The sequence below is a fragment of the Lissotriton vulgaris genome, chromosome 11 (genome assembly GCF_964263255.1).
Source record: "Lissotriton vulgaris chromosome 11, aLisVul1.2, whole genome shotgun sequence".
Classification (NCBI taxonomy): Eukaryota; Metazoa; Chordata; class Amphibia; order Caudata; family Salamandridae; genus Lissotriton; species Lissotriton vulgaris.
Window position 1 is genome coordinate 347,446,691 of NC_141699.1, and position 22,204 is coordinate 347,468,894.

The following is a 22,204-nucleotide window of genomic DNA, read 5'->3' on the forward strand; positions in this document are numbered from 1 at the left end:
AAATTTCTATTTCCTCAGGTCTTTCCTAGCGCATTTTAAGCCATTGTTCGCTATATGTTACAGTGGCTAATCCATATTTCACATACATGTCCTTATTAGAGGTGCCTTCCGGCGGTGCCTGATGACTGACCTCTAATAATCGGTCCGGCCAAAACAATCAATCAGTTTTTGAGAAGACAGGCATGACGTAACAAGCGGTCAACAAAAAATCTCAATAGGTTGTGGACAAAGGTCCGCACTGCCTGCCCTTCGCTGCCTGCAAAGAAAGAGAGGATTCCTAATCTCTGTTTGTTTGCATGCAGGGAATGCCTCAACTAAGGGGAATACTAGTATTCGGTCGAACTTACTCAACCAGTCAAACAATCAAATAACAAGTAAGAATCAACCTTTCACGACCTTACCCGGACCGTTGTGGACAGTTTCTTCGTCGTCCCCTTGCAGCCCTTGTTTGTCCTCTCACTCCAACAAGCGCTGGGAACTGGAAAGCGATAAACAGGTTTATTACTCCATGAGGAGGACACATCAAATCAGACACCGGGGCTATCGTCAGGAGGTGCTCTAACTGTATCTCTGTGGTTCAGCCTTTTATATACATTTACATCAGTTTATTGCATGGTTAAACATCTTTGGAATCCACGCCTTAGGCTAGTTCCCACACAAAGCTAGCAGCTATCATCCCCCACCCAGATGTAACAGATGATTGCTATCTCGCAGCTGGACATTCCGACAGAATCTAAAAGCACGTGGGATGGGTCAGATCTAAGGGTTTGGGGTATTGATTAAGTCAGGCCCCTTTGTTGGTGAAACAAGCCCTCTCGTGTGTAGGTAATAAACAATGTCCACAGGGGTCGGTTAGTGCCTGGGACCGGATTGAGTGGCCAGGTGCAGGGAAGGAGGTTATCAAAGGGGCTTGCCTGTGCATGGAGGATGAAAGGACAAACTGGGTTGGCACTGGAAGTGACTCCGGGGCTTTGTCATGATGACAAGGTTTTACAACCCCAGTACATTTGTTCAGGCTTAGTCAGAGCACTGGGGGATGATTGCGAGGTCAGGGTGACACACAGGTGACCAGCAGAGTATGAAATGGCTGTGATGTCTAAAATGGCTGCAGCTTATGCGCACTCAGAGGCTCTTGTTAGGCAAGATGGCGCAGGCAATGATCATACTTGTCTTTTTATATTTAACAACTCTGTTCAATAGTCATGGGGTCACTAATGAGCACAATGATGTCTATAGCTTTGGGCTAGCAAGCAGCTTGTGTAATGCTTGATGATGATAAACAGCAACCATAGTGCACATAATATAGCGATCCGAGGTAAATGAAGGCTTCACAGCTAATGCGAATGATAAACCTACTGGCGCTGACTGCAGTTTAATGTCGAGGTGATGCAGTTTGTTGATTTGGTTGATTCACGGTTTGTTATCTGCCTGGAAAATAGGGTCTCTTCAGATAGAAGATAAAGAATGTATCAAAAGATAAAAGGTGAGAAACTAAAGTCCATATTGATTTGATTAATAGCAATGCAAAAGAGGATAAGTGTTGAAGCTATAGCTAATCCAAATGGAGAGGTAATAAACCTACAAGCAACCATAGGAGAAGTTAAAAAAAAAAGTGGGCACAGACCTCACTACTTGGGGGTAATAAGGGGTAATAAGGCATGTGTATGAGGTGAACAAAAAGTAAAGAATACCCTAAAAAGTATGTAAATGGCCAACTAGATAAGCTTGAACTCCCAAATGGGTCGATTGAGGAAAAACAATCTTTGTATGAAAACAAAAACCAAGATGAACTGGTAGGAGTGGATGATTGGTTGATATTGATATATTGCTCCAATTACAATTATTGAGCATAATTTGATTAGCAAATCACATCTAGGAGCTCAATTTAGTCAAAGTGACACATATTGTGGTGATCTTGCTCCATAAAATGTAGTTTCAATGGTTACTCAAATGTATGGAGAAAATAAAATTAGGTATTCACACAAGATCAGATGGACAACAAGACGGTGTTCAAAGTAAGGAGAGTGTAGATAATGTATTGATGCAGCAGATAGTTACAACACCCGCCACAAACCGACTTGAAGACAAACAGCAAGAATAAAGAATTTAACTTAGAAAGGACAATGACAATCAAGGAAAGAAACAAAGTAGAACTTGTTTGATCAGAAGAGCGATCCTGTGCCATAATTTCCACACCCAGATAAAATATTGGTTCAGTTGAATCTAAATAATGGGGGAGCCGTAAGCCCTGTGTGAGACCTTTCAGTATTATCTGAGTACATCCAAGTTAAATAGATTTTATTTCTGTTAAAGAAAATTCATAAAATATTCACTTCAACATCTGACACGTCTGAGGCAAACCGTCCTGTACACAAAACACCTTCAGATCCTATATGCTTGCTGTCTCAAACCGGGGTAAATATCTGCTGCTATGCGTCCTGAGGGGATAGCGCTTAGAACACAGTATTTTAATGTAACCATATCATGTAGGGTTTATACCTATACAATTGTTATGTCAACATTCTATGTATCATAAAATATTGTGAGAACCACTATGCAACATTTACAGGTCACTGTAATAATAACATCCGCGTCATAAATGCCATTTCTTTATGTGATAATGTTGCACCTGCACAATGGTTATTCGTCGCATAACTGTAAATCGCATGGGTATATTGCAATAGTACTGTATGCAGACTCGAGGAGTTTTACTAAATATGGAGCCATTACCAGGTTTTAGCTTTCACCCTCAACTGTGGCTAGGGCATACCAAACCACACGTAGGCCACGTAGCCTTTCGTGATAAATAGGGTCTGGCTACGCGGCAACCTCTCCATTAACTGCCGCGCTGAGACGATTTCAGACGTCCAACTACAGCTCTCCAAAGTAAGTCCAGATGCCTCATAGGTCAGCCTCCTGACCCGCACTATGTAGCTTTTATTCAACCTCACACTGATAGAAAGCATTTCTTAGTCGGGCCCACTGTTTTTAAATCAACTTTACGCACAAGCATATATTTATGTTTGTTGAGGCGTCTAGAGTTATGTTGAACTGACGTCACCTTGCTACATCGGTTTAAATCACAAGCCCTTGCTGGAGCCACATACGAGTAAAAGCTTCCCTTCCACCCATTCTCCGTATCGTGTTTCCTTCGGCTTGAATCCGCATGTCATGTTTTGCTCTGTAAGCCATTATTAACTAAGAGCTTTTCCCACTCCACTTCGCAGGTCTTTAATTTAATTGGAACAGGGACCGTGCTGATCTCTAGGACATATTCGCACATGTTAAATAATTGGACAGACCTCGATTACATTTTTATGCGCAGCACACGTCCTTGCCTACTATTACCACACACTTGACTGCACTCCAGAATTAGATTAATGTACTAAACATATCACCGCGCTATGGTAATTAGGATCCAGGCTTTAGCATGCAATATCTAAGGTGGATAACTCATAGATCTGGCAAGCCATTGGTGCCAACCACTCACAAGAGGTTTCCTTTAAACTCCACAGGTGATCGCTACGGCGGCACATACCTCAAATTTCTTCACCGGCTGGTGAAGAAATCCTGCATTAATTACACAAGGTATGTACAATCTCCGGATATCTCCCTTGCTCATTCCTTTCATGAATGTACCAGTACTGATACGCGTGTGCATATCCCCACAGAATCTTCCGTGTTAGGATAGCTCCAAAAAGGGTGTCGGCTGACACCGAATCCTCAAAAGGCTACTGAAGATACTTCTAGCGGTCCACGTTCTCAGTTGAGCAGGCCAACCAGCATTGCCTCCACTCTGATACCGCCCCCAGACACACACCCAATTTTTTAATATACCCTCCTTAATATTGCAGGCTGTCTCCTTCTTTTTGACCTGATGAAGACCCTCTCCAGATGTAAATAATTCTGCACTAACATCTAGGGTCGAAACGTCGACGTTACTCTTGTAAATCCGTCCATCACTAGTCACAACACAGGAAACAAGAAAACAATGTGATTGTTGTGACTAATCTTTCGTAAAAATGGACTGATAAAAATCTATGTTTTTCTGTAATTGTAAATATGTCACCCTCACTTACTCGTGTATAGCATGGTCATCACCTGTCACTATTAGTCACTAATATTTCACCCTGTATGTGATTGTATGTCATTTCTGTCCCTGACAGCCACTTTTTACAATTGATTGAGACATGTAAGATTTCTATAATAAGAAGAACTTTTCAAATTGTGAACTGGTGTGCGTATCCTTACATATCATACCGTAAATGCTGACTGTGTGAATTATATAAAGAAAAATTATATTCACAATATAGCAAAGAAATTGACTCACATCCGACAGAACCAACTTTTCTTGTTTAAAGTCTCCAACTGGATGACAGCAACATTATTCAAATTGAATAGTGCCAAAACATAGGTCTTTTTATTTTCCAAGGACACCTGTGCATGATGGTCGGCATTGAGGCTCTAGGAACTAGGTACTCAGTCGCTTCCTATATTCACAAACCAGGGCATATTATTGTACTAGAAACTTTCTTTATCTTAAAAAAGTTAATCAACTCCCACCCATCTGGTTTTCCTTAAACAAAATGCTCATAGAGCGTTGTGATCCACAAGGAGTCAACTCTAGGCTTGATTATTGTAATCTTCTATACTTAAGGTGCTCTGTTCATCTTATTCAACCTTTGCAAACAGTCCAAAATTCCACTGCAGCCACTGTTCTAAGTCTAAACCCCTACATCTCCGATGGCCCCTCATCTAAAAAAAAATATGACTGTAGACAAGCGGCTCATTTTCTAATCTTTGTGCCAAGTTTCTAAAGCTTTGTACAACTCTGGCCCTTCCTTTCTCTCTGTTAGATTTATTCGTCATCAGCTGCTATCCTCTTGAAATCCTTTTCGTTCAAAGTACTGGTCATTCCCACCATATGCTGCACTCGCCGTGGTGGCCATGCTTTCTTCTACCTGGGCAGCAAAAGCCTGAAACACACTTCCTTTGGACATCAAGCACACACTCACTCTCACCCTTTTCAAAAAGAAACTCAAAATCTTTCTCTTCATCTTTCCTTTCCTCTTCGTGCTCCCGTCAGTACCTGGATGCCCACGCTGTAGCAACAGTCACACTCACAAATTGTTGTAATATTCCAACATAATGTTTCTGTAAATTGACCCAGCCTAGTTTTGAAGTTAAAGGCAACCCCATGTGATTGATAAAGCAAAGTCCTGTTAAGCACATTAAATGAGTCATCTGTGTGAGTTAGCAAAAGTAATACTAAGATATTAGACAGCCTGAACTTTGTGTAATGTGCAGTTGTTAATGGCAAACATCCTGGTGCTTGTAGTCTTAGGATTCACAGCTAAAACATGAGTCTTGGATAGATATGCATCTAATTCAAGGTCGCCCATTATTGACACGTTAAGGTACAATTATAATTTATAAAACCTTGAACGTTACATAAGTGCTGCAAATTAATTATTGGTGTTACACAAAGGATAATATTTGCCTATCTGCCAAACTGAATATTAAATGACATACGGGTAAAAAAAAATCTATTTGTTTGATTACCAAGCCACCCGTTTTCAGCTTATATTTTTGTTTAGCCTGATTTTATTCTTTTAGAAGTGAACTTTGGGAATCCTCTTATCAAGTATTTAAATCTTACCTAGTAGAAGGACCTTACAGTGGTTTTGCGTGTCTTCTATTTTATTTGTTTCCTAGAGTTCTGCACATTCTAATATAACAAACTATACAAATTACCTAACAGGACCATAAATAAAACATTAAAACTCAGTGTCAGTTAATAGAAACAAAAATCACATTCCCCACCCAATATGTTGCTGGCTTGGGCATATCCCCTGCGTTGAATATTGAGCATGAATGCCAAATTGAATCACTTGAATGATCGAAGTGTCACCTGCTTTAACAGGAATACAAACAACATTGGTCCCATGCATGCAAAGGAGTTGGAAGCAAATAAAAATATAGAAAGCGTCAATCTATATTAAGAGAGACATGTCCAGCCGGACAGTGGTCTTTCAAAGTTTTACTCAATTTTCATGTAGTTGATATCACGCAGAGTACCTTCCACAAGTCAGCCACTGTGGAACACAAGCCTGTGCCCAGCACTTACAGAGCGGGTACAAAGGGTGAATATAGAAAGCAAAGAAAGGCTTTATAAGGCAAAACACGTTGCTCTGACATAAATGCAATTGTACAGAGTATTACAACTAAGCACCTCAGAACACATAGTAATCACGTTTAAGCTTTTTTGGTGCTTTAAACGTCGACGGCGTTTCTGACCCCTAGTTATGGAAGTGAACACCTTCAATTACAGCACCATTGAATGTCTTACCGCCAACATCAAGACAAATGACAATAGAGCAATACTCTGCCATCTTCTATACCATCCCCCAGGTAACACCTCCGCATTTGGGGAATACCTCTCTAACCTGATTGCTCACTCGGTGACTCAAACAACCTAATTCTCGGGGATCTCATCCTACGGTGGAATGATGTTAACAACCCGCTAATTCAAACCCTAAACAATCTCCACCAGGACAATAATCTTTCCCAACTCTGTTCAGTAGAAACAGACAATAAAGGAGCAACCTTAGATGCCATTATTGCTCATCGTGATGCAGTTACAAACAACCACATCCTCCCCGTGGACTGGTCCGACCACCACAACATCCTATTCCACATCAACCAAAAGGTAATTTTTCAGCCCCGCCCCTGCAAGATCGCCCAAATGGTCTAGAACTCTAACCCAGATTTCCCTAGAAGACCTAGCGGAAGTGATATGCTCGATCCTCCCCATCGCCTCTGATCTCCTCATCACACCTGAACTCACCTCGCACTATAACTCGAATATGATGTCCATTCTTGATCAAATAGCCCCCAGAAGTTTTAAAAAAACAGGAATATTCCATCAAGATCATGGTTTAACACTGACATCAACTCAGAAAGGAAACAACTAAGAGCCACAGAGAGACTCTGGAGAAACAACCCTTCCACTATCCTCCGGGAGCAACTCAAAGCAGCCCACATGAAGTATAACAAACACATCCAGAACGAAAAACCTTGTTTTTCTGCAACGCGCTAGACAACGCAAAAAACAGGCCCAGGGAGCTCTTTAACATCATCAGACAGCAAACCTCCAAGCCCGCTACCTCCTCAATACAAGCTTACAAAGAGCTCTGCGACAACGTCGAAAACTTTTTTGAGGACAAGATCAACAAGAATGAGCTCTCAATGGACTTCATCTGCACCCCTCCCGCAAGAGCATCTCTCCTGGGACAATCGACAATGCATCCAAGCCCCCTACAAAGCCCTGGAAATCTTTCACACTGATACATGAAGCAGAGGTAGTCAAACTAATCACCACATCCAATCCCTCCTCCCACGCTCTCGATCCTCTACCCTCACAACTGACCAAAAAGCTGGTGCAAGATCATAAATGGCTCCCCGAGAACCGGAGTCGTTCCTGACTGCCTCAAAGCTGTTCAAGTCACGCCACTGCTAAAAAAACCTGGCCTAGACACAAAAGTCATGAATAATTTCAGACCAGTTTCTAACTTACCTCTCCTATCCAAATCCCTGGAAAAATGTGTGCTCCTTCAACTAACTTAGCACTTGGATAGCATCAACCTCCCCGATTCCCACCAATCAGGGTTCAGAAAAGGCTGCAGCACTGAAACCACGATCCTCAACGTCATTGATGAGATCCACAAATCACTTGATGTGGACAAATGCTGCCTTCTCATTCTCTTAGACCTATTGGCAGCTTTTGACACGGTCGACCACAAACTGCTCATTAAGGTGCTTTAAGGAAGGGCAGGTCTTGAAGAGGTGGTCTTACACTGGTTCTCCTCCATCCTCCATAACCACACCCAAAGACTAAAAATCAAAAACTTTGCGCCCAACCTACGCCCTGTTAGCGGGGGAGTCCCCCAAGGCTCAGTACTCTCCCTGCAACTTTTCAACATTTACATGGAACCCCTCACAACCCTTCTCAAAAAAGCCAACATCCCCGATCCATCTATATGCAGATGACACACAGACCTATCTTGAAACCACCTCCATTGAGGACATTCAGAGACTCAATGACACACTCAGAGAAGTCCAACACTGAATTTCAAGTAACCACCTAAAACTCAATCAGGACAAAACTGAAATACTCCTCATCTCTAAAAAAGAAGAGAACCCCCAAATTACAGAATGGCTAAAAGCGATTGATGCGCTCAACAGCAACCTCACCCTGGCAGACTCTGTAAAATCACTAGGTATCACTCTAGACCCGAACCTGGACATGACCAAACACATTAGGAACTCTGCCAAGAGCGCTTTCCTTAACCTGAAGCTACTGAACAAAATAAAACCTTTCATCCTGCCCAAAGACCTCAAACAAGCCACTCAAGCACTGGTGTTGTCTAGATTAGAATATGGAATAGCAGCCCTCACAGGTACATCAAAGTCTCACCTCGCTCCCCTCAAAACAAGTCACAAAGCAGCAGCCAGAATGGTCATAGGAGTGAAGAAATTCGACCACATCTCACCCGCACTCAGAAAACTAAAATGACTACTAGTTGAAATGCGTGCTAGTTTCAGAACAGCCTGCTTCACACACGAAGCCCTTCACACAGGCAGACCTGAGTACCTGGCCTCCAAACTCAAAAAAGCGAGCCAGACCAGGAGATCGAACACACTACTTCTCATCCCACTGAAGGCTCGCAAACAAAAAACTGTGGCCCCATCCTTCGCGGGTAACGCGCCCAAAATCTGGAACTCTATTCCCCCCATATCAGAACTATACCATCCTTTTCAAAATTCAAAGGTCAGCTCAAAAACCTTTTCCTAGATCGTTCCCTACCGAAGGGTCAGGAGCCGCAGAAGCGCTGATAACACTACTCCTTGGAAGAGGAGCTCAGCCCAAGACCATGCCACTCGTTGAAGACATTCCAAGTCTTTATGCCCCTTGGTTACACAATCTGTTAAAACTCTCCGTCCATGTTATTCACTATTATTGTATTTTGTGATCTTTTGCAGAACACTGTCTTAAAGTGCTTTGATACCCTCGGGTCTGGCCAGCACTATATAAAACTTCAGAATAAATAAGTAATAATAAAAAAACATACATACAGTGAACCACTGCTTCCGGCCTGTTGGCCATGCTGGCAGTGAACACTACAATCTCCCTATAATGGGGCAGGGGTCACCAAACCTTTGGGCTCCCATAGTGTAAGCGCCCATGCAATACATCTGGAACGATTTACTGCTCTTCATAGGCCATTAACCTGAAAGCACATTGGCTACCATAGCTCTGTTCTTGACTTCCGGCATCACCCAAAGCGGAAAAGGGCGTGGATCGCATTCACTACTTTTATGGACACACACCTGAGACAGATGGCATGGAATTATTTTGTGTTGAGATAGGATGAACATGCATTCTTTGAACTATTTATTGGTCTAGCAGGCATTGGAGAGCTTTAAGGTCTGTGAACATTTACAGATTATCCGAGGCACTGTTGTGTGAATTTTTATATTAGTGCTAACATCTGATCTTAAAAGGGCAGTACAGCAGTATATTGAATGCTAATTTGACATGTGACACTTTTTACATCATGGTATTTTATTGCTCATAGAATTATTTGAACAAGCAGGGTCCAGCATGTACCTCCTTGTTAAGGGTATATGTAGCTCAAATATTAGTAACTGAAGAGTGAGTATCACAAGCCCAGCGATATTCAGTTACAGGTAAGTAACGTACCATTTCTACAAACCTAAGTATTAGTAAACACGGTAGCCTGTTTTTACGTTTGATTTATACTTCTTTCATTCCACATTATGTATAGCTGTCTATGTATATCCCCTTGTAGGACGCAGGCTGAGATGGCACACACCTGCCGTGGCACCATCAATCTTTCGACTGCTCACATTGATACAGAAGATTGCTGCAACATTGTTCTGTCCAATGGGGGCCGAACATACCATCTTAAAGCCAGTACTGAGGTGGAGAGGCAGCGATGGGTCACTGCCCTGGAGCTAGCCAAAGCGAAAGCCGTTCGAATGATGAACAACTTGTCAGGTACCATCCAGTGCCAATCACTCACTTGTAAAGACCTTTTATTTCAAAAGCAGTCGCTGTTGTGCAAACTAAGCATGTACATTTAGACTATATTCTAAAGTCTGCTAACAATCTAGTCTTTCTTATTCTGTGAGATATTCTCTGACCGATTTATATGGATAGTACTCCATCTTAATTAATGCAAAGAGCAATAACTGAGAAGTGTAAGGCATCATCATTTTGTGTTTTTGAGCTTGCAGAGCATCTTCGACTGAAATGCTATAAAGACCCTACATTTAAAACAGAATGTAAGGACTTAATATAAACTGTGAATAGGGTAGAGGGGACATCTGTCAATTACTGATGTATGTCCTGTATCCACCAAAATCTAAATTACCCTCTTAGATGTGAGGGAATAATGCTAATATACCTTTTGCAGTCCCTTGTCACCCGTCTCCACAAATTAGTTGTGTGTCATGTAGTCTCAGGACCGGCTTTAGGGCTGTGCAGACCAGTGCAGCCACACCGGTCGCTGACCTCAGGGGGCACTGTTTAGAAATAACTTATGGTTTTAAAAGCACCTGCTGCAGAATTCCTTGTACTTCCAGCAGTTTTCAGGAAGCAATAAGAAATCTCAAGATAATCTTAACCAGTGCTTTAAAACAAATGGAATGTATGTGAGAGAAGGGCTATGTGGAGATGAGCTGTACTGTTGGAGGTTGGGAGTGAAGGGAATCTGGGGAAGAGGTCATTGGCTGGGGGGAATGAAGAGGGGGGGGGGGGGCAAAAACAATTGTCACACTGGGTACCACCAGGGCTAAAGCGGGCCTTGTGTATGCCAAGTGGGAGGATCATGTGCGAATAGCAAGAAACCAGCAAACACAATACCGTGCATCTTGAGTAGTAGCAGACAGGTTTGGGATCGTAAAGGTGTTTTGTACGTATTTCTTTTATTATGCATGCGTAATGATAAACTGTAGAGTGGAGTGAAATGGTCAGCACAAGGCAAACTCGTGAGGGAGAGGTTTTGCAAGATTATGGACTAATTTAAGAAGTAGAATATTGAACCTGTCTAGGAGCCACTGAGGTTTACCGAACTAGCCTGCTTGGTTGTCTGTAGAGAAGATGGAAGTGGATCTGGGTATGTAAATCAAATGCAAGGGTAAAATCGAGGACCGGCACGGACCGTATCTGACAAGATGGTTGCAGTAGTTTATCTGTTTTAGGATTTGGTCATTAATTAGGGTATTGCAGTAGAAGGTTCGTTTTGGTGGATGTTGCTGATGTTTAGGAGGTGGTCGATTGCAGATGCGATTAAGGTTCTAGTGTTAGAGGTTTGAATTTTTGTGTTGAAATAGATCATTTTAAGGCAGGAAGGGTGCGTAAAGTCAGGAAGGGTGAGTGAAGTCAGGAAGGGTGGTGCCGGGAGGCAGGATGCATTTGGATACACTGGACAAGTGGTGGTAGATGGTGTCAGTTTCGGCAAAGCTAAGCCATGTAACTGATCCAGTATCCAGCAACGGATCATTCAGCCATACTCATTGAAAGCATTGAACCTAGATGATCTGTTTGCCTCATCACCTGAATACAAACTGGGGCATGTCCTGGTCAGTGAGTTTAGGGTTGTGGATGTGAACCTGTTTCCCCCCCTCCCCCCCAGCAATCTGTGTGATACCCAACTATAAACATATGATTCAATGACTGGGAGGGGTGGGTCTAAAGGCCAGTGTGAGAGAGAGGGGTCAAAGGTTGGAGGCGCAGAAAGGGTACTAGTGGATAGAAAAGCAGTATTTTGAGAATCAAATAACAGCCTTTAAACCCTCTGGATCAATCCAAGAGAAATTCAATCTGCCACTTAAAATTTGTATTTGATTATAACCCTGGTATAGAAGGTGTTAAGCTAGCCTCGTAAACCAAAACATTTCCACTTATCACCAATTAACAAGTGGCGGTGAAGTCCTTTCCTCCTCCACATTGACCTGCCTACAGAATCCTGAAGAATGAGACATGGCTCACATCACCCTATCCCTGGTGGTACTCTTTTGTCATGGGTTCTCGTGTTCCCAAAGAAATGTAATCCTTTAGATTACCTTAGTGACTGCGCTGAGAGAACAACACTGCCGCCCTCAGCCCGGAGATTATTACCGCCAGGAAAGCTGGAGCAGGGAGAATACTATCGCCGCTAGCGGCAAGCCGGGTTTACTCGGGACTACTCGGTCGGTGAGTTGGAGCACGGAGCACACGGTGCATACGGAACTGGCCGGTGGGCGGGCGCATGAATCCAGGCTGAGTCCTGTGCCCCGAGCCAGAGCCTGAGCCGCGAGCTCTGAGCTCTGAGCTCCGAGCACCGGCCCCCGCTCCGTGCTCCTGAGTGAACAGGAGAGAGGCAGCTGCAAGGTGTTTAAGCACACCACCTCCCGGACTCACCTAACCCTGCTACGGAGACTGGCTGACTCCAGTTCGCTCACCCTCAGGTGTTAGCCTGCCGAGACTGGATGTGTCTGCTGAGCAGCTTTCTGCTAGTGGAGAGCACGAGAGGAGGACAAGAGGAGCTTTTGCCTGCAAGGCTGCTGTGAGGAGGTGTGAGGAGGTGAGCAACTGCAAGGTGTACGAGAGACATCGCAAGCTCCTGCACAAGCCCTCCCAAAGCAGCGGCGCCTGGAGCTGCTAAAGTCGCTAAAGCCTTAAGGCACAAGGAGGATAATTACCGGTTTTAGCAGATTATTATTTACAATCCGACGGAGCAGCCTTTCCCTACCTGGGAGCCTTCCTGCCAGCGGAGACATTGTGCTGGTGACTTGGCGGCGTGTGGGGGCTGCGGGGACACGAGCGGAACAACATGTGGGCTCTGCAGGTCTCCCCCGCCGCTGCTGCACCCTACCATCCGCGCGCGGCCGCCGAGGGGGGAGACCACAACCACCAGCGCTCCCCGCGGCTGACCCCGCCAACAGGGATTCCGCGCCAGTTGGCGCTTCAAAAACAGGACGGAACTCCCGGGACGCGGCGCGGGCGCAGCCGGGCTAAGCCCGGGCAAAGGGCGGGCCGTCTGTGGCCGTCCGGGGCAGGAGGAGGCAGGGCTGGGCCCTCCCTCTTACGTCGGACCTGAACATTGCCTACAGGTATTTATTCACAGCCCCGGTAATCGAGTACTGACTGCTTAGCCACACGGGCTGCACACTGGATTTACTTGGTGGACAGGGGCATTAGAAGTCACTTTACTTTAAAACACTCATATAGGAGTGGTATAATGGCTGGTAATTTATTGAACTCATCGCTACCTGCTACCCTAGGAATGAGTATATTGGGCCCTCTTGATAAGTTTTTTGCTCGGACAAAAAGGGATATAGATAGAGAGCTAGAGTTGGCTGAGCGGAGAGCAGAGCGACGCCTTTCTATCGAACTACTTAAACAGACACCCTTACAATCCGTTGCAACTGAGGTTACTTCAACGCCACATAACTCTATAGTGGGTGAGACAGATTTAGACCTATTCAATACAAATGTCATCCCTCTAATCTTTAAAGAAGGTCCACCTGAAACAACACAAAAGGAGCATGACAGCCCAATTATTATCACCCAAAATTTACTGACTTCAGCCGAGGTTATTGTATTGCATTCATTAATAGATCTGGATGCAGATGCGACATGTCACACCTTGCCCGTAGCCACATCCCCTTCTGAAGATGGGAAACAAGGGAATAAACACACAGATAAACCAGCAGCTGGAACTATACAGTGTAAGAGAAGTCGCGAAGTATGTCATTCCCCGCCAAGGAAATAGGCGCGAAAGGCTGGGACCAGAAAAAGGCCTGAATCTATAAAAACGCCACTGCCTCCAAAGAACTCCAATAATAAAACTCCCAAGGCCACTTTGAAAGAAGTATCAAGTAAGCCACAAACAGGGGAGAGTGCGCCTTCATTTAGCAAGACGCACGGAGGCCTTATAGAGGACATTGAATATCTTCTTAGATCCTTTATGCTCCCTATCTTGGAGAGGGTAAAAATGCTGGGTAAAACCGTGGATCGTATACTGGAGATCCAAACAACTGAAGCAATGGGACAGAGTAAAGGGGGAGAAAATGGTCAAGCAGACACGCACTTAACACAGAACACATTGACTCACACTAAGGCTCAGCCACAAACAACCTTAACTCAGTGTGACACCGACGGGAACTCTGGTACCTCAGGTGGGAAAAGCTATGACTATGGCAAAAAAGGTCCCCGCAGTGGTAGAGACAAGGGAAACAACTAACCCACCTCAAACTCTATACAAAACAAAACAGACCAAAAATGTAGATCTACCCCCTGAGTCACTAAACTATGTCATTATATTGACTGGGGTCCCCAAATTAACAGAGGGCAGTATAGAGCCTGACACATCCCTAAAAAACAAAGTAAACCACTGGCTGAGGGCTAACAGACCACTCCCACCACATTTAAATGGGGAGATTATATCTGTTAGACGCTGTGACTGGGTGGGCGTGAGACCAAAAGAAATTGAAGGTGACGTAATCATCATAAATTTCAGGGATCACAGGGTAGTTAACCATATCTCTGATTGGTTTTCGGGAAGGCAGGATGGCTCTGTAGCCACCCGGAATTTGAGTTATTTTTATCCTCAAGGTATGATGAAGCCCCGTACCCATCCTCCAAAACGGAGTCACCATAATTCCCGTGCACCAGCTAACTATAGACAACAACCCAGCCTAGATAGGCATAGGTACTATGAGCCGCCACCTGGCTTTTTGCCACATCACCCCAATAGACTTGGACACAGCCTAAGTAGGGACAGGTACTACGATCCACCACCTACCCCCTTGTCGCAATATCCCAACACGTTTGAGTATGGCCCAGGTAATAACCATTACAGGTACCATGACCTCCCACCCACCCTCTTGCCTTATCATTCCAATGAGTCTGAGTATGGTTTAAGTAATAAATATCACCACACAAACCCAAATTCTTATTGGAATATTCCTCTTCATAATCTCTTTGAACCACTTTCGGGCCTAGATTCAAATGATTGACTTTCTAAATCCAAATCTAAAACAAAAGGAAATAAGGTGAGGGATAAGGAAACTATACATAAGAGCCCAACATCCGACAAAGGTACAGGAAGTAAAAGAAACACGACCCTAGACACTGAAATAAGGATGATGAATAAAATTAAAAAGGCAAGCTGTACAAAGGATAAGGGCAATGAAATCTCAACGGAGAAGGAAGTTAGGAAGAATGCTGGGGGAGAGGCAAATCTGATAACTAGAACAAAGGACAAGCTAATAAATGTAGTAACGTGGAATGTGTGTGGGATTGCCAACAAAGTGACAGAAACTCTTTGGGGTGAGTTTGTAACTAGCATTGACATACTCTGTGTCCAGGAAACCTGGGCTTTAAAGGAGGTGCATATAGAGGGTTTTAAAACTTTCTATGTTCCTGCAGTAATTTCCAACCATGGCAGGAATAAAGGGGGTCTATGTGTCTACGTGTCCAATCGTTTAAACACTAGTACTAGTATAGGTAGATCCACGTCACCCTACTTTCAACTTGTCACGATTGATTTAAATGGTAGAAGTGTGCTGATAGTTATTAATTTCTATAACAACATCCAAAATGCACACTTCAGGGAAGTACTAATGGAAGTGTACAAAGAAATGAGGGAGGTAAAACCCTTGAAAGGGAAGGAATTAATCTGGATTTGGGCTGGTGATTTTAACGTAAATATATGTACTAGTGACACATGTGGTTTTGCAGAATATGGGGTGGGGGAACAAGGGGATAGTAGTCATTTTGCTCATCATTCTAAAGGGGAAATCCTAAATGATATTATGGCCAAGCTTGATCTAGGGTTTGCAAATAGGCTATGTTACCCTAAGGTTGACTTCACTTCAACCTTTATGGCAAGAGGACTACAGTCAACTATTGATTTCATAATTCTACCAAATAGGTTTGGCAGTAGTGTTATGAATGTTGAAACCCTTGCTATGGGTCTGAGCGATCACTTGCCGTTAAAAATGGTACTTAACATACAGGATGTTAAAATAAATACACTAACTGAGACTTTGACATGGACTCAGAACTTAGAGGTAGCACGACGAAATGGTATTGCTTTAAAATGGAGCATGGCAGACCCGGAAAAAATTATGCAAAGAATAGTCCACGAGGCTCTCCCATCGCTACTTGTATGTTTAGAGGATAATCCCACAAGTGGAGAAATACTGGAGGCCTTTTCTAACATAACGGAAACTATAAAGGGTGTTCTGACTAGAAAGTGCCTAAAAAAGCAAAACACTCCAAAGGGGTGGTTTAACACTGAATGCACTAAGGCACACAATGCGCTAAAAAAGGCCCTAAAAGACCCAGTAAGGGATCCTGAGACCATCAGAGTATTAAGGAAAGCATATAAGGTAACAAGAGATCAAAGGAAGAAAGCAATCAAGGAGAAGGCTTGGCAAGATTTTTTGGAGGCAGCGGAAAGTAGAGACCCTAAGCTATTTTGGCAGGTAGTTAACTCACCATTTATTAATAACAAGGCGACAGCTAAAATAGATATAGCTATCGATGAAAATGCATGGGTAGAGTTTTTCTCTAAATTGTATAGTGATACCCTAACCGAGCCACAACTACCAAGTAAGCATCACCCGATCCCACTAGAGTTCGAATTAGAGGAGGTCAAGGATGCGATTAAATCTTCTCAAAACAATAAAGCCCCGGGCCCAGATGGGATCCCAAGTGACCTTTACAAAAAGAACATAGATCTTTGGGCACCTATATGTTTACGTGTAATGGGGGCATGTTGTGATATTGGCTTCATTAAAACCTGGGCTGAATCACTGATTATCCCGATATATAAAAAGGGGGATAGGGAAAGCCCATCAAATTATAGACCAATTTCACTACTGGATTCAATAGTAAAAATTGCAGGAAGAGTAATCTTGACTAGGCTCCAGGACTGGGCTGAAGATCAAAATATCTTGACCCCAATACAATATGGTTTCCGACTAGGGATGGGTACTGTGGAACAAGTGCTAAACTTTGTTCTTTTGCAGGGGAAATATACCAGTGCAAAAGAGGGGTGTTTCTACGCAATCTTCGTCGACCTTTCGTCGGCGTTTGATTGTGTTATACATGATAAACTGTGGTTGACATTAGAAGAGATGAAAGTGGATTCTTCGATAGTCCTCTTCCTAAGACAATTATATTCGAATGCCTCTGCCAGAGTAAGGTATGGGCTGGGGGGGGAATGCACAGGGTCTTTCCGCATACAGAAGGGGGTGAGGCAAGGGTGTGTGCTGGCCCCATTCCTTTTCTCTCTTTACACTAACAGCTTGGAGAGGGAATTGGGTGCCAGCAACATTGACTCTCCTAAGGCCGGGGATACGCAGATCAGCTCCCTCTTGTATGTGGACGACGCTGTGTTGATGGCAAGAACAAAGGTCGGCGCGCAAAAGGTATTGCATAGATATATAACATACATGGAAGAGAGGGGCCTAAACCTGAATGCAAAAAAGTCCTATGTGATGGCTTCTGGTAAAGGAGGAGCCAGATGTAAACAACTTAAGGCGGCAGGCACCCTACTACAAGCCACAAAAACATTCCCATATCTAGGGGTCACAATTGATGCAACAGGGGGATGGGGCCCCGAGGTAAAAAACAGAGCGCTAGCATTTAAACGCTCAGTTGCGGCGATAAAGCATTTCGCCAGTAAATTGGGCAGAAAACAACCTGGTATAATGCTTAACATATATGTGGCCAAATGTAGAAGCATCGCCCTGTATGGGGCAGGGATAAGGGGATATCAGGATGTAACGATGCTCCAGATTATTGAAAATAATTTTTTTCGCTACCTTTTATCCCTTCCGGCAAGTATGTCAAATTATAATTGCCATGTAGAACTAGGCATGGACTATTTGACAGATCTGATTAAAATCCAGCCAATCTTACTCTGGAGGAGAATTTGGGCAACGCAAGAACTGGCTCTCAATCGAGAAATTATCCTGGATGTTAAAAAATTAGCCAACGCAAAAAGAATCAAATGGCTTGAGTATGTGAGGAAAGCCCTGACGGACATTGACAAGCCAGAATGGTATGATAAACCCGAATCAATTGGGAAAATTCCTAAAAAAGTCTTAAAAAACCTGTGTATGGAACATTTTAACACCTTAAGGCTTGGGAATGAAGTCAGCAAAAGAACTGTTTTCGAACATCAGCCGCTGCTGATTACCCTCAAAATGCAACCCTACCTAACTCTGATCACTTTGGGTTTTGAGCGCTTTGTCCTGACCAGATTCAGGTTCAATATATTTCATCGCCTGGTTTCATATCCGGAGAAAAATGACTGGAATAGAACTCTTGCGCCATGCCCATGCGACAACATATCTATCCAGTCTACCTTCCATTTGGTACTATTTTGCAAACGGTATAAAAAAGAACGGGCGAGATGGCTGAAATCTTATCTTAGAGATGGGGCGTGGAGGCAATGTAAGCCAGCTTATTTACATCTCCAACAATTAGGAAACCCCCTATGTATTAGTTCTATGTCGATGTTTTTAAAAAGTGTCATAAAATCACGGAATCTATCATGAATTTATTAATTATCGATTTGTCACCACACTTGGATTTAATGCTGTTTGCGTAAAGTCAGGAAGGGTGAGTGAAGTCAGGAAGGGTGGTGCCGGGAGGCAGGATGCATTTGGATACACTGGACAAGTGGTGGTAGATGGTGTCAGTTTTGGCAAAGCTAAGCCATGTAACTGATCCAGTATCCAGCAACGGATCATTCAGCCATACTCCTCATTGAAAGCATTGAACCTAGATGATCTGTTTGCCTCATCACCTGAATACAAACTGGGGCATGTCCTGGTCAGTGAGTTTAGGGTTGTGGATGTGAACCTGTTTCCCCCCCTCCCCCCCAGCAATCTGTGTGATACCCAACTATAAACATATGATTCAATGACTGGGAGGGGTGGGTCTAAAGGCCAGTGTGAGAGAGAGGGGTCAAAGGTTGGAGGCGCAGAAAGGGTACTAGTGGATAGAAAAGCAGTATTTTGAGAATCAAATAACAGCCTTTAAACCCTCTGGATCAATCCAAGAGAAATTCAATCTGCCACTTAAAATTTGTATTTGATTATAACCCTGGTATAGAAGGTGTTAAGCTAGCCTCGTAAACCAAAACATTTCCACTTATCACCAATTAACAAGTGGCGGTGAAGTCCTTTCCTCCTCCACATTGACCTGCCTACAGAATCCTGAAGAATGAGACATGGCTCACATCACCCAATCCCTGGTGGTACTCTTTTGTCATGGGTTCTCGTGTTCCCAAAGAAATGTAATCCTTTAGATTACCTTAGTGACTTGGCTTTCATGGAATTCCCCTTTGCACATGGCATACATGCACCACAATGTGCTGGGATTTACTAGGGACTTCCCTGGCTTGGAGATTTTCACCAGATTCTTTTTTTTAGGTTGAAGCTTACCAGACAGGCAAAAACACCTTGGGGACATCCGGAAAGCTTCTCTAGCAATGCATTTTGTCCATGGCTTACCATTGGCCTTGTGTTTTGTAACCCATATTTGCTTCATTTCTATTTTGTGGCTTTTTGTTTTAGGCTGTCCAGTATGTCTTTGTCCCTCCTGTGGAGCACCACCTCTTTACTGCATTCTTCCACAAGTGTTTGCTTTCTTTAAAATTTGTTCTGATCATGGCACATTTGTGGTGCATTCAAACACAGCGACAAATGTCGGTCTGTGTCTTCCAAAGGAGCTTGGTGTTTACTTTTCTTTCTATGACTTCAAAGTGAGAGGATTTATATGACAATCATGCTGGGTACTGGGGGTGTGCTGGAGGAAAGCTGTGCGTAGATATTTTTTTCTGGCACACAACAACATTTAAATGTCTATAAATGAACTGTATAGGATAAACAGGAGGGAACCCATAAACCAAGTTGGGATGGGTGTAGACTGTAAGTGTAAACAATTCCCAACAGGTATCAATAGGAAGACAGTTCAAAGGATGTATGCAATATGCATTACAATTGAAAAGAAAAGGAGTCACTGTAAACTTGAGGACAAACGGGTATTATTCACCATTTAGAAAGCTAGGCAGGTCTTTTTGCAAAATCATACAGTTAAAACAGCACTGTATACAATAAATGGGGTGACAACCCGGTGGCACTTGGTGCAAGTGGTATATACATGAATATGTACAGTGAGTAGTGACGGTAGTGCAAGTGCAGGGGTGAAAACAGCGTGGTCGGCGCAAAGTGACAGTGAAAAATACACAGAGTAATGGCTCCAGGGATTTAAGTAGTAATCACTTAAAGCAAGATTCAATTCCAGGAGTACAAAACAGGTAAAGCGCCATAAAATTAGGCTGTATTGTCGACGGCGTTTCGATCCTCTTCACTCGGGATCATCATCAGGACGGGGTTGTCGGGGGAAGACAGTGAAATCCGCTGCTGTCAAAAGTTGTGCAGTCGGAAGGGCTGGAAATTAAGGTCCGGAGCTGAAAGCAGGGGTGTCTTGAGTAGACGGTGAATATCAGCGTCTGAATCAATCAGAGGTATGCCGGGTGGGTGATTCCAGGGTGTAGCTTCAGGCAATGAATGCGGGAGCCTCATAAATGAACTGTGCATATGTTTCAGAATAAATCATAAATAGGAAAGCAGTAATGAAGCATTTTTTACTTTAATTCTGAGGTGTTTTGTAAAACATATTTCAATACGATCAATACAAATCAATACACTGGGTGATACCATTTCCACACATCATTTGTGCGTTGTATAAGTTTATCAGTAAAACTGTATGTCTGTGCAAATGTCATGGCCATTTCGTTTGAAAATGTGTTTGTGTAATGGCAGTACGCTACCACACCCTCTACTACATGACATACTACTCCCCTCTATTTGATGCCCTCCTAGCCACTTTAGGCCACTCCCGACCCTTTTTGTAATTTTTGTTTTTAGGTTTCGACCTGTCGAAGGCACACAGTGCCCTTTCCAGACCGAAAACTTTGTCAACAGTATGGATGTTCGGACCGCCTCTGTTTCCCATTGGCTAGCTCCATAAATGGACGCTAGCCATTGGGAGACAGAGGCTGTCAATCACGCTTTCCCGTGAAAACTCGATTCGGGGGCGTTTCTCTGGCTTTTTTTAAGTCTTGCCCCTTTGTCCTGGGCTGCGCTGTCATTGGCTGCCGGCCCGGGACACCCCCGTGACGTCATTCCCCGGGCCGCGCTGTGATTGGCTGGCCGGCCCGGGACCTGACTTGTTTTACAAAAGTGATCCGGAAAGCGATCGCTTTGAGTGCCGTTTGCATTTAGATGGTGATGCTGTCTTGTGAAAGGAAAATACCTGATATGGAACCTCGCCGCCTTCATGTTTGTCATGCAGACACAATCTCCACACTTAGGAAGGTTTGTGCTTTTCAGGCAATGACAATTTCCACACCAGGGAAGGGCTGTGCGTCACATTTCACCACCAAGTGCAATTGTCTCACAAGAGTTGAATGTCATACTTCATCAAGTGGCACACTTTGCACACTTAGGGAGAGCTGAGCATTCTCCAGATTCAAGCTGCTAGCACAATCTGTGCAAAGAGGTAGCTACAATCTGTGCATGGGAGCGGCCAGCTTCACAATTGATCCGCAGGTTTAATTTGTGTGTTTGGGTTACACTTCCGTTTCCTATTCCACCTGCCTCCCCAGCCTGCTTGAATACAGGGTTTACTTTTGCCACTGCATTTGCTTGCACACACTTCATACACACGGCAAGGGTTTCCGCCGCAGCACGTTCGGCGTTCACACTCGCTAGACCGTCATAAGCGGCGCGTGCAGCCTGATCAAACGAGAGCTCTTTCCTGCTCCGGGTGTGCCGCCTGAGGCAGGCGCGTGTAGCAACTGAGTGTACCCCCGGGTGCAGCAGGAGCAGTGACGCACCCGGCCTGATTATTGCCCTATTTTAAAATTCAACTACAGCAGCTGGGGGGAGGGGGCATTCCTTTCCTTGCACTAGTGTTCATGACACACGGGTCATGCCACTGCGGTCTTAAAGCAACACCATATACAATCTATGTACAGGACAGTGCTGCTGCCTCGGGTGTCAGTGAGCGAAATCAGTGGCGTTGATGGGGGGGTAGGTGGGCTAGGGT

The 22,204-nt window shown here is 44.0% G+C and overlaps 1 protein-coding gene across 1 annotated transcript in view; it reads left to right on the plus strand.

Moving 5' to 3' along the window:
• The window catches only part of OSBP2 (oxysterol binding protein 2), a 1,786,946-nt gene that overhangs the window by 453,737 nt on the left and 1,311,005 nt on the right, over window positions 1-22,204 (plus strand). The window contains exon 3 of the mRNA XM_086943307.1: window positions 9,873-10,081. Coding sequence (XP_086799433.1) covers window positions 9,873-10,081 — 209 coding nt within the window. The remainder of the gene's footprint in view (window positions 1-9,872; window positions 10,082-22,204) is intronic.